Source organism: Poecile atricapillus, chromosome 1 (genome assembly GCF_030490865.1).
Source record: "Poecile atricapillus isolate bPoeAtr1 chromosome 1, bPoeAtr1.hap1, whole genome shotgun sequence".
Taxonomy (NCBI): domain Eukaryota; kingdom Metazoa; phylum Chordata; class Aves; order Passeriformes; family Paridae; genus Poecile; species Poecile atricapillus.
In genome coordinates this window covers 108,224,736-108,240,470 of record NC_081249.1, presented here as the reverse complement: position 1 = coordinate 108,240,470, position 15,735 = coordinate 108,224,736, and the positions used below count along the sequence as shown (strand labels likewise).

At 40.5% G+C, this 15,735-nt stretch overlaps 1 protein-coding gene and 1 long non-coding RNA gene across 3 annotated transcripts in view; one reads left to right on the top strand and one right to left on the bottom strand.

The window, feature by feature from the left end:
* Positions 1–1,620: 1,620 nt before the first annotated feature.
* On the bottom strand, positions 1,621–14,345 carry LOC131577795 (uncharacterized). Its single transcript, XR_009277282.1, has 4 exons — positions 13,647–14,345; positions 4,604–4,742; positions 3,052–3,195; positions 1,621–2,085 (listed from the first exon to the last, which is right to left on the bottom strand). It is a non-coding gene; the product is annotated as an uncharacterized LOC131577795 (long non-coding RNA).
* The window catches only part of GBE1 (1,4-alpha-glucan branching enzyme 1), a 138,203-nt gene continuing 135,948 nt past the window's right edge, over positions 13,481–15,735 (top strand). Inside the window, exon 1 of one of the 2 annotated variants that reach the window (XM_058835917.1) lies at positions 13,481–13,678. In XM_058835917.1, coding sequence (XP_058691900.1) covers positions 13,587–13,678 — 92 coding nt within the window. In that variant the 5' untranslated portion in view covers positions 13,481–13,586. The remainder of the gene's footprint in view (positions 13,679–15,735) is intronic. The other variant, XM_058835926.1, reaches the window with a different exon arrangement.

Sequence of the window (15,735 nt, the reverse complement as noted above, 5' to 3'; positions counted from 1 at the left end):
CCTGCTAGCTGTAGGACACTCAAAGTAGGAAGAATCAGATGTACTGAAAGCCAGACATTAAAGGGATACATTTAGAAGGAGATATATATTCAGAAATAAAGAATATGGGATGCCGTAGGCTCCTCAGGTTCAAAGGAGGGCGTCTCGGAGGAGTTCTGCTACAGTAAGATGTGGGCAGAGCCCTGTCACTCAGAAAGACTGCAATGAAGAGATTAGGCAGAGGCAAAGTCCAGCAACTGCTCTGATCCCATGGGAGACAGTGCTACTGGATATAAAGGCATTGCTGTCTGCCACTCAGTGAATGCTAAGAAAAATTTCTGGGAATATTTCATCAAACTGGTAGAAGAACATGCTCAGTAATTTAATGTTCCTTTTGGGTTTTGATAATCATAGCCTTACAGGAAAATCACTCAAAATGACATTTGAATAGCTATGTCAAAATATCTAGCAGTGGCAGTGTGCTAAGTATCCACAGGTAAAAGGAATATCATGCAAGTTCAGTTGAAACAAGACAGAGGCACTCAATTTTCCAGTTATGAATTCTAGTCCCAGATTATCATGGTTCCTATGTTCAATTCAAATTCTCTCCCCCAAAAAATAGGTGCTGACTTGTTTAGAACAGGAATGTATATTTAAAAGTAAAATCTTCCTTCATTTCCCATGTTTTTACTTCATTAGACCTTGTTTTAACCATGAAGAAACTCGGTTTTTGTTGATACAGCAGCAAGGTATGTAATTCTGCCAGCAAAGACACAATTTCAATGAGTGCTATGGTAATTAATATGTACATGAAAAAGGAGACATTCCATCCACCTTTAATGTGCTATTCTTAGCACCAGAAGTACTTCCAAGCCTGTGATAGGAGGAGATTAACCTTACCCTGTCAAACTTGAGAGACAGATCAGAAGTGCTACAAGAGGGGGAATTCCAAGTCATCTCAATTATGTGGTACCACATGAAATAATTATATTTAGTTACCCTTCAAAATGATAGGTTCTTGAGGGGTAACTTTTATGTACTGCTCCTCTAAGCATGGCTAAACTCTGAGTGTGCTGCTTTTGATTTTTAAATAGCTCACACAGCTATAACCCCTGTGTGTTTTCTCTAATGATGAATGGCAGTATTATATTCACAAGCAGATATCACATTCTTGAAAGATTTTTTTTTTCCCTTAACTATCCAGGTTTACAATGTAAGACAAAAGAAATTAAAGGCTTTGTTGAATCTTCTCTAAAACAGTGGAAAGTTATCAGAGATTTTATATTTTTTACTAACAGAGATAATACACAATACAAAAGACATTTTTTTAAAGAATTAAAAGAATAAAAGTAATCAAACCTCTTTCAGTTAATATGCAAAGCACTATTTAAAATGTATTAACCTTAAAGGCGTAATGTAACATATTTAAACTCAGAGAAAGAGTTGTTTTCATGGTTCTGAGTATTGAATAGGTTGTAAAATTAATTTAGTACAGAAACACAACAGAACCCACCTCAGTTCCTCTGAACTGAGTATTGAAATAGGTCTTGATGTTTATGAAAAATTGAACCCTGATATAAAAATGAAATCATGTGAACAAGCAGGACAGACATCAAAAGCTGAAATATTTCAGTTTATTCTAAAAATGAAAAAACAGGGCAAGACATTTGACTGTTTTAAGTTAAATTTGCAAAACATTTTTAGATTTAAGAAAAACTGGGACAAGAGGTGATAGTTTGCTTTTTTTTATTTTTCATTGTTAGGAATATCTATACTTCATGGAATAGAAAGGAAATTAAAAAAACAGGAAATTTTATTTTTCTGTAACCAGAATTATTTTTCTGTTGCTGGCAGTTGGTTCTTGTTTTTACACTTATGAATAACCAAGCCTTCCTTTTGCAGAAAAGGAATGGCTCCTTGCGCAACTCCTTGCAAAACCAGGGTAATATTCTGATGACACTTGCATCTCATATTTCACAGTGCTGTTCCTTCATCAACATGCAATGACATCGTGGAGAAACCATCATGCCTATCTCATCCATTGATATGCTGTTTAATTTTCTTCCATGTAACTTTGAATTTCTTAGGGATGTCAATGCCATATGACTTACTGTAAAAACAAAGGGAAAAAAAATCAACATTAAATCCAAGAAGAACTAGACAAGAGAGAGGGAGAAGATAAACATGCTAGCACATAAATCAAGAAAACAGACCTAAAGCATAAAGTATTACTTTGGGATATTACAAATTTAATAAAGGCAGTATTTATAAAAAGAGAGCTAGCATGAAAATTCCTAAAACACTAAAAGAATTCTACTGAAGAAGTCAGCTGAAAAGCTTTATTTTGAGCAATATAATACAACTCAGATACAGAGTTCTTCACAAGTCTTCATGTAAATCTTATTCAGAGCTGCAAGTAACCCAGCAACTTGAACATAAACCTGAAAAAGATCCTAGTATTAATCACTAGTAGTAGTGCTAGAATGATTTCATCCTACCAGAGTACATCTTTTTGACAAGCACAGAGGCAAGACTGGAAACAAGTCCATCCATTCAAAAATCCAAAGAATGTGTATGATATTTCATAGTGCTAAGAAAATAATAAGACATAAACAGTTGATCTTGCTTTTTACTCACTTTTAGGGTGTCTAATACATGTCCTCATTCATCAGCCCTTTTAAATATTAGGTACTTCAGATGATTTAAGTCAGATTGATAATGACAGTGAGTGTCTTTTAATGCTATGACTGGAATAAGAATTTGATTGTACAGGTTATGTTCCTTGAGACTCATTGGTTCCTTAATGACAGCAAAGTAGTCACAGTTCACAGAAATTACATGTGTGTACAAAAATCAGTCCAGTGAAGATGTGAGACTATTTTGAAATGACAATTAAAAGAAAAAGAAATAGAACACAGATGTAAGAAGATAAATATTTGGCACTATGTAACATAAATGACACGAAGAAAATTTTGGTGGATACAGCTAAATTATGTGTTTTTCACTTAGAGACTCAAGTAATTTAAAGTAAGAGAAGCTAAAACATCCTATGCAAGATGACACAGTTAATACTTGCCCTTAAGAACTGCAGAGGAAGGTTTTATGTTCAGAGGACGATGGTCCAGATTTAGAGAATGACTCAGCTCCCTTTGTAAGTGCTCCTTGTAAGTGCATGTGTTGAAGCAGATGACAACACAGGAGTTGCTGAGGAGACAGCTGAAGGAGGTCAAGAAGCAACAGATAATTCATGAATTTTAGGAGTAATTTGGTATTTTAACTGTGTGCAGCTGAAACAGCAAAGGAGGAAATAGAACAAATAATTCTAACAGTGTGGACAATTATCTTATGAATGAAGAAACCTCTTTATTTGCACAAGTTAATTCCTTAACCATAGACAATAAAAGAACCAGATAATGACAACCAGAAAAATGTCAGGAGAGGATCAGTGTAGTTTATGAGACTAAGCTTTAATAAGGGTAAAACGTGGAAGATTTTTGAAAGTATTCCTACTATAGATGGTACTATTCTTACTAGAGAGTACTATTATGGCTGCTACTTCACTGCTATAAACCTGACTGACCAAAGGCAGTGAACTGTATCACTGATTAAAAAAAAAAAGTTTAATTTATAGAAGGTTGGTATTAAAGCAAAAATAGATAACAGAATATAAATCTAATAATATATATAAAATCATATTATATGGTATATAATATATAACAATATATTATGATGTATCTATAATAAGATATATAACAACCTATAATAATAGAAACCTGTAATGATAATTTTGCCTGCAACACTGTGTTATGAGTTTCTGTGATAGCACAAAGTAAATGGCAGGTGGGTTCCAGAGACTCCAGATAACTGCAGCTCCATGTGTTCTCATTTATCCCAGCACAATTATTCATATTTCAAATTCTTTGAGAAAAAATAGGCGGATTAAAAGAAGACATAAAAATATTTGTAATTTTTTACCAAGACATAGCATTTTGAATGCTTAAGTATTTCAACAGTGTATTTATCAACAGTTGGCTAATGTAAAACTAGTGCACAATGAGCTGATTTTCTCGTGACCCCAAAAGCCATAGATAGGAGGTTTTTCATAAGATCTGTTGGGATTTAAACATAAATTTGGTAAATACTACAAAAGCAGAATAAATTGGAGGATGTTTGGCTTAAGGTTTTTATATTCTGTATTAACAAACTACTGAATTGCTGACAGGCTGTAAAACAGGCCTTTGAACAGTATAAGCATTCATGATGTCTTCCATTTATAGATGCTTTTCTTGAGAAGCTCAATGACATATTTGAACTTAACAATGCAATGACCTCCAGTTTTATACAGCTCTGCTGACTGTGCACTTCAGCAAAACTACTGTGATTTTGAAAAATCAGCCTGTCTCTAACCTGTCTCCTGGATTCTCCACTATGGAATTACAGTTTTATATTGCTTAAACTACTGATTTTAGTAAAGTAAATGGCTGAGTGATAGAGGAATAAAATTGCAGAGGATGGTAGAAATCTGAGAGCCAAGGAGTAAATATACTGTGAAATATTCAAACTAGCTGGGAATAGATAAGAGGGAAGAAGATGTTGTAAAGTTTGAAAATAAAAGCAAACTTACCCAAAGCTGAGGAATTAGAATCCCCCAAGGTAAACATCACTGTTTTTCTTGTGAAGGCCTCGGGGCTGATGACTTATAAAGCAAGTCCCACCTCTTGTCTGCATCAGGAAAACTGCCAAGCTCACGACTTAGAGGCACACTGGAAAGGTGACCAGAACATCAGAGAAGTGAGGCTTTTCTGCATTAATCAGAAGAATTATACTGTTAGAATATTTACTGGGCTAACAGTAAATTCTTATCAGTGTGTATATGGTGCAGCAAAGAAGATTTTCAGTGTAACAAACCAGTGGACAACATGGTCAAATCTGTCTATGAATCTTTATTTTTGGGCTGCTGAACAGCCAACTCTCTGAAAAAACTTTAGTAGGAGGAAGTCTACAGTCATCATAGAAGACTGGAAATGAATGCAGCAGGTGTGCAGTCCTGTTTTCTGGCCATTATCTCATTTACTATAAAATCAAAAAATATTGGGCAAAACAGGTGCTTCAGGATCACTAACAATCCAAACAAAACAGAGAAACAGTAGTTACATCAATTTATGATCTGGCCGTGACTCACTCCAGCCAAACCTTGCCATGGTAAGTGGCAGGTTTTGTTAGGGACAGGGAAACTTTGTTGAAAATCTGAGAGAAAGAGGAGAAACCAGACGGCAGTCAGAGCAAGCTGATGATAGGTGGATACTGAATGGAAGTACCAAGTCTGCTTATACTTGCTTTAAAAGGCTCTGGTTATAGTCCTGTGTGACCAGAGATCTCTGTCCCTGTCCCTTTCTCATGACCCAGCTGAGTACAGACTGTTTTTATTATGGCTTTACCTGTAAAGGACAAAATAAGGTAGACTGATATAGGAATCAAGGAAGGAGAAAAACAAATCCAACCTCTTACTACACATGTCCACTCTGCTCCTAGAAATACCTGTCTTCCTCTCCTTTTGCAGAAGAAATGGCTGGGCTGAGGGAATGGCTCATTCAGCGGGGATAAGCCTTGGAGACACAGATTGCTGCAAACCAGCTGTTCCTGCAATAGCAGCTGCCTGCCCTGAGTGTATGTGTAACACTGTACGAGCTTGAAAAAGAGGCACAGAATTTGAAAGATTGTATCATCTTTCAAATGGGGGGATGGATCACAAGCCAAAAGAAAGCAGAGATTATATTAGGACCAGAAAAAGCTGTCAGTCTCTGTTTGAAGTTTTTGTGGCAAGAGACAGGCAAGCCTTGAATTAGGACCAGGGTGTATTTTAAGACGGTAGTGGATGTCCTGGACACAGAAATGTGTTTAGTTTCAGGGTCTGTGAGCTGGTAACCCATATGAGGGAAGAAGTAATGTAGTGGACACTAAATAATAGCAGCCAAGAAAAACAAACAAAAAGTCCATCAGAGTGCATGACTCAGATGCTATAAAACCTGCTCTTTTTTTGTCAGCATTCACTCTCATATATTCTTCTCTGGTAAAAGTGACAAAAGGGGGATGACAAAGTGAAAAAAGGCACAAAAGTAGTCCATGCACATATACAATGGTAGGAAGAAAATAGTGTAGTAAAGAAATAGTGAGACCTAGAACAAACACACATAGAAACAACACAAGAAAAGTCAGGAAGTGATCCTGGAACTAGCAGATCACTAACTGAAGACTGGCATAAAGAAAAAGGCAGCTAATTGCTAATGCCCCACCTTTGCAGACACCAAGGTGAACCTCCCCACTTGGGGATGGCTCACACTCCTGGTGGAACTACGGGACAAGCGGAAAATGAAGAGCCAGGATGTGGCCTGAGAAGATAACATAATGCAGAAAGAAACAAAGAAACTGCATATTCAAGCAGGAGAAATCAGAACTGCTGTGAGCAGGGTGACTGCTGATGTGTGATGATGTCCTGCTGCAGGGGATGATGGTACAAGCATGAGGAAACCTGCACCGAGTGGCTGCTTAAGCTAAAACGAGATTGGGCACCAATAGGAACCGTTTTTTGAGTAGGATTGTGTAATGGAATACAACATCCAGAGAGAGAATTTTGAGAGAGAAACAGAAGGCTTAGAGACATCTGAAAGGCAGGGTGTTTGAAACTGAGGAAAACTGACAGAGAGCCATCAGCACTTAAACTATTCTAATGGAACTGGGACTGCATTGACTTGAAAAAACAAAATTTACACATGTAATACATGATTGCAACTAATATATTACCAGTGAAGGTTGCTATTTGAATTAAAATATAAATTTTAGCTGTTTGCTTTAAAAAAAAACTGTTATCTAAAAGAAATTATCTAATAATACGAAGAAAATTTTTGTACTAAGTAGCAAGGAAGTAATTGCTTTATTAGCATGTACTTCAACATAAAATATTCAGGAAACAGAAATGCAGTTAATAATCCTGTATATACTCAGAAACTCATACTGAAAGAGGTGCTGGGTGCCTGGGTAACTAAGGTAACTATTAATTATATTTGTTCCTTTTATTTCCCAAAGATAACACAGTTTAAGCTATCCCTTCCAAAAGTACTCATACTGGAAGCTGCATATCGTTTAGTTTTCTTCACTGCATAATTTTGTTCAGCTGCATACATATTGAAAAAGTGAAAGGCATACCACTTTTCTTTTAATGCCATGGCTGATTTTAAAAACAAGTATGATATAAACCTTTCTAATAACAGAAAAAGGATCCAACCTAAAGGATTTATCTCTAAGTGAGAAATAAACCTATGTGAAGACAGATTGGTTCTTCCTAATCTGTGTATATTGATGTTGCCCAAAAAAATGTCTGTGTATATATCTGTCTTAGATGAAGATTTCTATGTTTGTAGGAATTTAGAGTTTTGAGTGTTCTAAGAAGAAAAGGTGAATTACTAAGGCATACAAAATTTCCTATAGAAAATTGTATTGCATACAATACAATCACCTGTGGCAATGGATTGCACACCTGTAAGTGTAGCTCTGTATCACTGGGATTGTGAAGGCTGTGCCTTCAGTTATTGTACTGGGGATATTCTAAGACAAAAAAATACATAATTATGTTCTCAGAACCTTTTGTGTGCTAAAGCATTTTCTGTATAACAAGTATCCATTGCATATATGTATATATAAATGCATTATTAATGAGGGTGTTGGGTTTTGTTTTCTTTTTTCCCCAAATTTATCCAATATTTTGAAAAATGAAAATTCATTGGACTAACAACAAGTTTTTAGTTCTATATTTTGTGTTTTCTTCTAATTACAGCAAAATTTTGAGTGTAGCACTAAGGATCTGGTCCCTGCCCCATTCTTCTGTTCATTCAACACACTGTTGGTTGTGGCTGAGAATCAGTTGGGTCAAATGCCACTAAAAAGTAAACCAGAATTAATACTGACAAGATCTAAAAGACCGTCTGTGGAAAGCATTTTGGACTTCCAAAAGTTCTGCATTTCACACACAGTTTGCACCAGATCCATCTGCTTTTCCTGCAGTGAACTCCAGATAGACTTGAATTCATGAATACAACTGAGGTACTATTCTGCTTTTTGAAAACTAAAATAGTTCTATACATACTAATGAATTTGTATTGACAGAGCTGTCAGAGCATTAGTAGTATGCATCTCCTTCTTTCTTCTCACCTCACATGACCTCCCGAAGGATTACAAGTGTTACCCTCTGAACGATTATCTGGCAACCTCACTTTCTTTTCTGAGTAAAAGGCCAGGCAGCCTAAATGTCTGTAGTGTTTCAGGGAGGGAAGTGGGACTGTGCAACCAAGAAACACCCAAAGTAAGATCATTCCTCGGGGTTTTAGGAAAGACCTGACAAAGCAAAAGTCAAGCAGCAGCAAGAAAGCAAAACTGCTGCTGATGCTGTAGGGTTTCATTCTCAGTTCTAAGAGTACTGGCTATAAGGAATACAATATTTGACAAGTGTTAATAAGTTGCTTGTTTAATAGTAATATATTTTTACAGGAACTGCTGCAATAATAGGAAGAATGTTCCTCTGGGGCAACTATCCCAGAGAGCTCAAGCTACTTATTTTCTAAGTGTTAGATATAAACACACATTGGTAAAACAGAGGTGGCAGCTATGAAGAATTGTGGCATGGCATTAAGGAGAGTCCAGAATGTTTTATGTTCTTCCTGCAATGCACACACATATACAAACACCAGGAAATTGCAGTAAGTTGTAGAAAGTTGTTACTATTGGCAGTAATTACTTTTGAGAAATATAGAAGGCATACAATTGACAGAGTATCTACAACATCCAAAAATATTACAAAATTCCTGAAAGTTTTATTTGTGTTTTGCATCTGTGAACTGTTTCACAAATTCTTACTTGATATTTCAGTAAGACTCATAGACACTTTCACAACAAATACTGTTCTACATCTGTGGCTGTTTTAAAATTGGTATTGCACTTTGAAGTGTCTTGATTAATGCATAAACAACTTTGAAAGATATTTACATTTTTTTATATTCTGTTATATAAGGTAAGGACACCAAAGCATAATCACACTGCAACATTGTGAAAGCAAGAAGCAGTCATTATTTAGGACTTTCAGGTTGTTGGAATGTGTTTTTACTTTGCTCTGAATGGTAAGTGAAAATGGCTTTCCCATCAATTGTGCTTACTGGAATCTTACAACTCTGAAACTGGATTTTTAGTGTTTCAGATGGTGTATTTGGTTTGATCTTTGAAGATGTGTTGTTGCTCCCATATCAGGGCAAAGGTGATACCATAAAATATAGTGTCAATACTGTACATTTCTTATAAACCCCAAACTTAAAAAAAGCTCTAAACTAAAAGATATATACCAACAGATACTTGGAATGTTTGCTGCAATTTTCAATGATACATGCTTTGTTCTTCATATGTATTCTAACACTTGAATCCTTGCTGTAGTACAGTTTTAATTATGGAACAGTGACGTGATGTTTGGCAGCAGCTGTGCAACACTGACCATTTCCTTTCTCCTATGTGTCTCACCTTGGCAAATCCAAAGATAGGGATAAGTGTCATGGGATCATAGAATAGCTTGTGTTGAAAGAGACCTTTAAAGGTCACTTACTACAATCACCCTGCAATGAGCTACAGCTCCATGCCCAGTGTCTGACCTCTCTCCTCTCTGGGAAAACTACCAAGATAAATGATTATTTAATTAATTATTAATTAATTAATTACCAGATAATTATTTTTAAAGGGGGGCATTTGCTTTGTGTCTGGATGACAACTGTGCAGCTAATTTCCTACGGATCCTTGAACAAGTAACATGGGGAAGTTTGGCTGGCCAAATAAGCTAATTTTCCTTCAAACTTTGAACTCCACTTTGTATTAGGTACTGAATGTGAAAAGAACAGTCCAAAAGTGGGAAGTTGAAATGGGTGCCTTAACATGCTCAGATGTCTGAAATGTCAATAAAGGATAGGGGACCCTTCAAGAATCCATTTTTCTGGAATAGTGAAGTGCAAATACTTTTGAACAGCTGTTTGTCTACAGCAACAGCTTTTCTTGATAGTTTGCATTATGAGATCCAGTACAGGCACAAGTCACAGGTTGTCAGCTCTTGCTCATGGGCTGCCTCTCATCTTTAAGTCATGGGCAGGTGCAATGGCAATAAAAATACATCTCCCTACATGCAAGCAAGCACGGTGGGCCAACCATACCTAGCTGTAAAAAGACTTCAGGAAAAGGAGTTGGGAGAAGTTTTGCCCAGACTAAAATGATAGCAAGTCTTCAATTACTGAACTGAACCATATAAAGGATGTGCATTGTTAGTTGTGACTTTGAAAGATCAGCAACTCTTACATGTTATCAACACAGAGTTAAAAAAATATCCTACTGCCTTTGGTACCTGCCCTCTCTTCTCAGACAGGTTAAACTGTGGGATTGGGCAGTCTCTGTATTAGCTGCAGAGCAGAAGCCTGCAGCCCAAAGACAACTCAGACAGGAACTGCTCTAAGCCACTTGGTTTAGAAGAACCTGGAGCTCAGGAATTTGCTCTGTAAGAGCCAGTCAAGGCCAGAGACCTCACAGATCCATTCTGGCTGAAATATGAAAAGAAACTATTGATGAGGGAGAATCTGAACCAGTGCCTTAATGAAGAAAAAAGGTTTTTTCATAACTTTGTTCCTACAGTTCATAATCTCTGTCATTGTTTGCAAAGTAAGTGCAATATATTAGTGAATCAAAATGGAGGTGCTCTGTGACAGGAGTAGCCTTTTTTCTCTTCAAAATTTAGGTTTATGTTTGAATTTTGCATATTAGAAAAAATCTAAATAGATTTTATAAATTTTACTATACATTGTATAGTAAATGCTCAGCACTACTCTGCAAAATTTTAAAGTATACATAACTTAAGCATGAACATCCTTTGAAAGACTACTTTGGAATAATTTATATACTCCAGCCTCACTGGTAACTGGGTGCCAGACACATGCCTTAGACACCACTCTTATATGATCCACTGCTGTCCCCATAAAAGAGCAGTTATTCCCAACAGTCCTACTCTTTCTGCTTCTACTGGCAGCAGCTGGCAGCTTTGTTTCCATCCCTGACAAATGCACAAAGACACATTCAGCTGTTGGGACAATATTCATTGTCTGAACTGCTGGTTTTGCCTCCAGGTAGAGAATTAAATGGTAGTGTCCTGAGAGCCGACCTCGGCTCGTGGTAGGAACACCAGGATCATGGTGTAATCAATGATTAAAATAACATGTGCTTAAGTATCTTGGAGTTACTTGTGACAAAGCAAGCAGATAAAATCATGCCCAAGTTGTAAAATGAAAGTAGTAGATACAAACAGTATGCTTATTCATATTCTGGTTCACAGAGTGTTAAATATATCACTGGGGCTTTGTCTGTTATAAGGACAGCAGCTATCTGCAGAATTTAACTTCCTGAAGTTCAAGGTTGCTTGTATATGAGGCTGGATGCTGTGTCATTTCTATTTAAAATGAATGCTATGAACCTCTCCAGGGAGGTGCAAGTCACAGCTACATTCCTACACAAATTGCTAATGCTCGTTCATAGAGGTCTTTCTTGTGTTTATGCTGAAAAGCTAATAATAATGTTGTGAACTTGCTTGGGCTTCCTGACAATGAAAAAAACCAAAGAAACTGTGCTAAAACTGAAGCTCCTGTTTCAAATGGACATGCATTCAGAGGCTACAGGAATTGCTCTCCCACCTCCATTTCAAAAAGCTAGTGCCCTCTCCAGTACCAAACACCTGGAAGCCCCAAAGCAGCAGCACATGTAACTTGCAACTATTGCAAAAAACCCCCAATTTCCTGGCTCTTGATAATAAGCTGGAAATTCTCTTCTCCTTTTAGTTGACCAAGCTAGTTAAGTGCAAGAGTGAGGGTGACCCATTTGCAGGAGAACATGATACGATGCACACAGTATGAGGAAAGAAGCAAAAAGAAGATGGTAGGAATTGTTCAACATTGATTTAGCACAGGCACTGAAAGCACTGCCACACAGAAAGTTTTGAGAAGCCCACGTAATTTTAAAATAAATTTTCAGTCTCCAGTGACTGAAGAAATTGTGGCCACTGTGAAAAAAAGAAATCTTGATCTCTCACAGCAGGATATGACAAGTAGTTCTGCTACAGCATAGATGCTGCTGCTTTCAATAACCAAACCAAAACTCCTTGGGTGTCCTGTTAGGGTAACTGGTCTTGCAAGCGGTGTGACTGTTGCCCTACAGTCTGAGGACAGAATATTTGTTGCACTCCATAAGGAGAAAAAGAACAAAGGTACTTGGACTTTTGCCTGTGTAGTTAGAAACTGCTACAGGAAGGAAATATAGTGAGGCGTACATGCACTGTTGATGAAACAAACAATTTCACTGTAGCCAGTTTTGGGAGAAGTAATAAATGAACTGTTAGTGCTCATCACACACCGTGCTGTTAGTCATCGGGCAGACAGGAAAGAGAAACAGCATTTACATTCAGAGGAAGCCAAGATAGGAGGGGGATGCGTCTCAAACTGAGAACAATTTTGGAGATGGTTGTGGGAAAGAGTTAAGGTATCTAGAAGCTGAAAAGTTTATAAACTGTGGCTGAAAAGCATTCAAAAGAGGCCTCTAAATAAACTTTCTCACCACATATCAAAACAAAGCAAAATTGCTGGACCTTAAATAAAAGTGCTCAGTGCTGGCCTAGAGGCATGGTCAGGCTGGTGATTAGTTGCCTTGGATATCTGGTGGCCTGTCCAAAAACGAGACATGTTGATATTAGGTCAAAAACTTCCACAGCAATCTACCTGTGGTAGTCAGCATTTCGAGCTGCACTAGGATCAGCTGAACTAATCTCACCGCGTTTGGAATGTGTGTCTGATAAAGCAACATTTTGCTGTACATAAACGGTGCTTATGAGAATTCACGGATGTCCCCAGAGTCTTGTTTTGCTGAGCTGTCTGTGAGCAGGCCAGCACCCCTATCAAACAGTCGAGAAATTTATTCCAGCACTCACGATGATGCCAAATCTGCTTTGGGGGGTGTTGATGTTGGCTGGGGAGTGCGGTGGGCTTTATGTGTGTGGGAACACAGAGTTCACCCGGCAGCTGACACACTGAAAAAGACATCAAAGAGCCACTAAGAAAACAAACTGAGGGACCGCCGAGCCACGGCAAGCAGACATCCCCCTCCAGCCGGGCGGGTCGGCTCCCGCAGATGCTTTCTTTTTTTTGTCGCGGGTTTTTTTATTTCCTCTGCTGTCACCCCACATCGTTCGGAGACCGGCGCTTCTCTCTCACCGCCCGCGGCCCCTTCCCGCTCCGCAGTGAGCCGGGGCTGCCGCACCGAGCCCATCGCCGCGGGGACGCCGGGCCGGGCCGGGCCGGGCACCCCGGGCACCCCTCCCGCCGCCGCGGAGCCGCAGCCCCGCCGCACCGCGGGCGGGGAGGGGCGGCGGAGGCGGCCCCGGCGGCGCCCCGGGCGGTGGGCGGGGAGAGGCAGGGGTGCCCGGCCGCCCGCCCGGCCCCCTCCCCGGCTGTATTTAGCGGCGGCGCGGATCGCGCGGAGCCCGCGGCGGCGACATGGCCGCCGCCAGCACGGAGCCGCCGAGGCTGCAGCAGTTGCTGGAGCGGGACCCTTACCTGGCGCCCTTCCGGACCGACTTCCAGCGCAGGTACCGCCGCGCGGAGGGGAGCGCGCAGCGGCCGCCCGCCCGCCTCTGGGGGCGCCCGGGCGGGCGGTGTCCCCTCCCCCGCGCCGCTCTCCCCTCCCCTCGGCCGGGGCGGCTCTGCTTCCCTTCCGGCGGAGGCGCCGCCGCGGGCGGAGCCGCGGCCGGGGCTCGGCGAGGCCTCCCGGGCCGGGGCGCTGCAGGGAGGCCTCGCCCGCGGACCTCCCCGCCGGCCTGGTGGGGCCGGGCCGTCCCGTCCGGACCCGGCACCCCCCGGGCTCTGCGGCGCCTCGGGTGGCGGCGCTGCTCCCGTGGGCCCTGCGGGGGCGGCCGGGGCAGCCGGGCCCCTGGGGCACAGCCGGGGACAGCTTGCGAGAATCACGGAATCACAACAGGGTTGGGGTTGGAAGGGACTTTAAAGATCATCTGGTTCCAGCCGTCCTGCCGTGGGCAGGGACACCCTCCACTTGTTCAGGTTGCTTAGAGCTGCATCCAGCCTGGCTTTGAACACGTTTAGGGATGGGACAACCACAACTTCACTGGCTACCCTGTTCCAGTGCCTCACCTCCCTTACAATAAAGAATTTTTTTCCCAGTATCTGATCTAAACCTATTTCTAGCATGAACCTGTTTCCCCTTGACCTGTCACTACATGTAAATAGTCTAGCCCCATCTTTCCTGTAAGTTCCCTTCAGGTACTGTAGACCTGCCATTAGGTCACCCCTAAGCCTTCTCTTTCACTGGCGGCACAATCCCAGTTCTCTCAGCCTTTCCTCATAGGAGAAATGCTTCATCAGCTTGGTGGCCTCCTCTGGACTCGTTCCAAAAGGTCAGTGCCCTTCCTGTGCTGGGGATCTCAGAGATGGATGCAGTCGGCACGTGAGGGTGATGCACTGAGCTAGTGTCGCTAACAAATGTGTTTAGCTGCAATAATCTGTCAATAAGCTGCTCTTGAATCTCGTCTTTCTGGAGAATTTTCCTGCAGGCACTTGTTTTGAGGTGTCCCTGAACCGCCAGCTCAGCTGTTTGGCAGACCTGCAACGCACGAAGTAGCAGAGTGTGCATTAGGTTGGTGCCAGGTTGCCGATCTGAGCATCCCTTTTTTTGTGCCTCTCGCTGGGAACTGACACCAGCCCTCTGTCCAGGGCTAGTAGCAGCCTGGGCAAGAGGAGGCCTGCATCCTGCAGAGCCAGGCTGCTGGGCTGGAAAAGCTGCTGAGACCTCACCCGCCGATTGAACACAGCCATTAGGAGCTTTGATGTTGCACATTTATGTAGTGTTTCACTAGTGGTCCTCTGGCAATCAAAGTAATTGTACTGACCAATGCCCTGTGTCTCAGAAGTCTGGAAAAACGTCTGTGTGTGAGGCATAAAGGAAATAGAATTATTTTTTTTTTTTTAATAATCTTTGGCTTTTTTTTTTTTTTTTTTTTTTTTCTGTTCTTATGTTCTTTATGGCTTAACATTACCAAATGTCCTGTTAGGTTCTGGTATTGAATAGTGGTAAATCTAGATCTTGTAAAATAGGATTAAGGATTGAGTAAACTATTAGGCTGACTTGCAGAGCATTTTCTCAAACTAATCTCTTAATGACAGAACAACTGAGAGTTTTATACAGTGGTTCCTGACAAGCTTCTGGCCATGCAAGCAGTGCTATAAAACACCTGATTTTACAGTGGGGAGCCAGGGTGTAGGAATTAACAAACAGGCAGATCTGTCTCTTAATAAAAGTAGTCATTGAAACATTTGGGCTTCCTGAATGTGCCTGCCATCAAAACAGTTATATTGTGGATAGTGTGTTTGTATTTCTGAGGCTAGTATGACTGTACTGAGTGCAGTGAGTTTGCAGAACTTCTGTGTACTTCTCAGGTTTGTATATCTGGAGCACAGAGCTTCAGATGGTTCTGTCTCTATCTTGAGACTTTCTGGCTTCTGAGCCTCCAGCTGGTCACTTCCCTTAGAATTACTGTGGAAACATGTATCCTGTTAATTAATTTAAAAGAATAAAGGAAAACTTTTGTGGCGATCTCTGATAAACTGGATGATTTATTCTAAATTCAAAGAA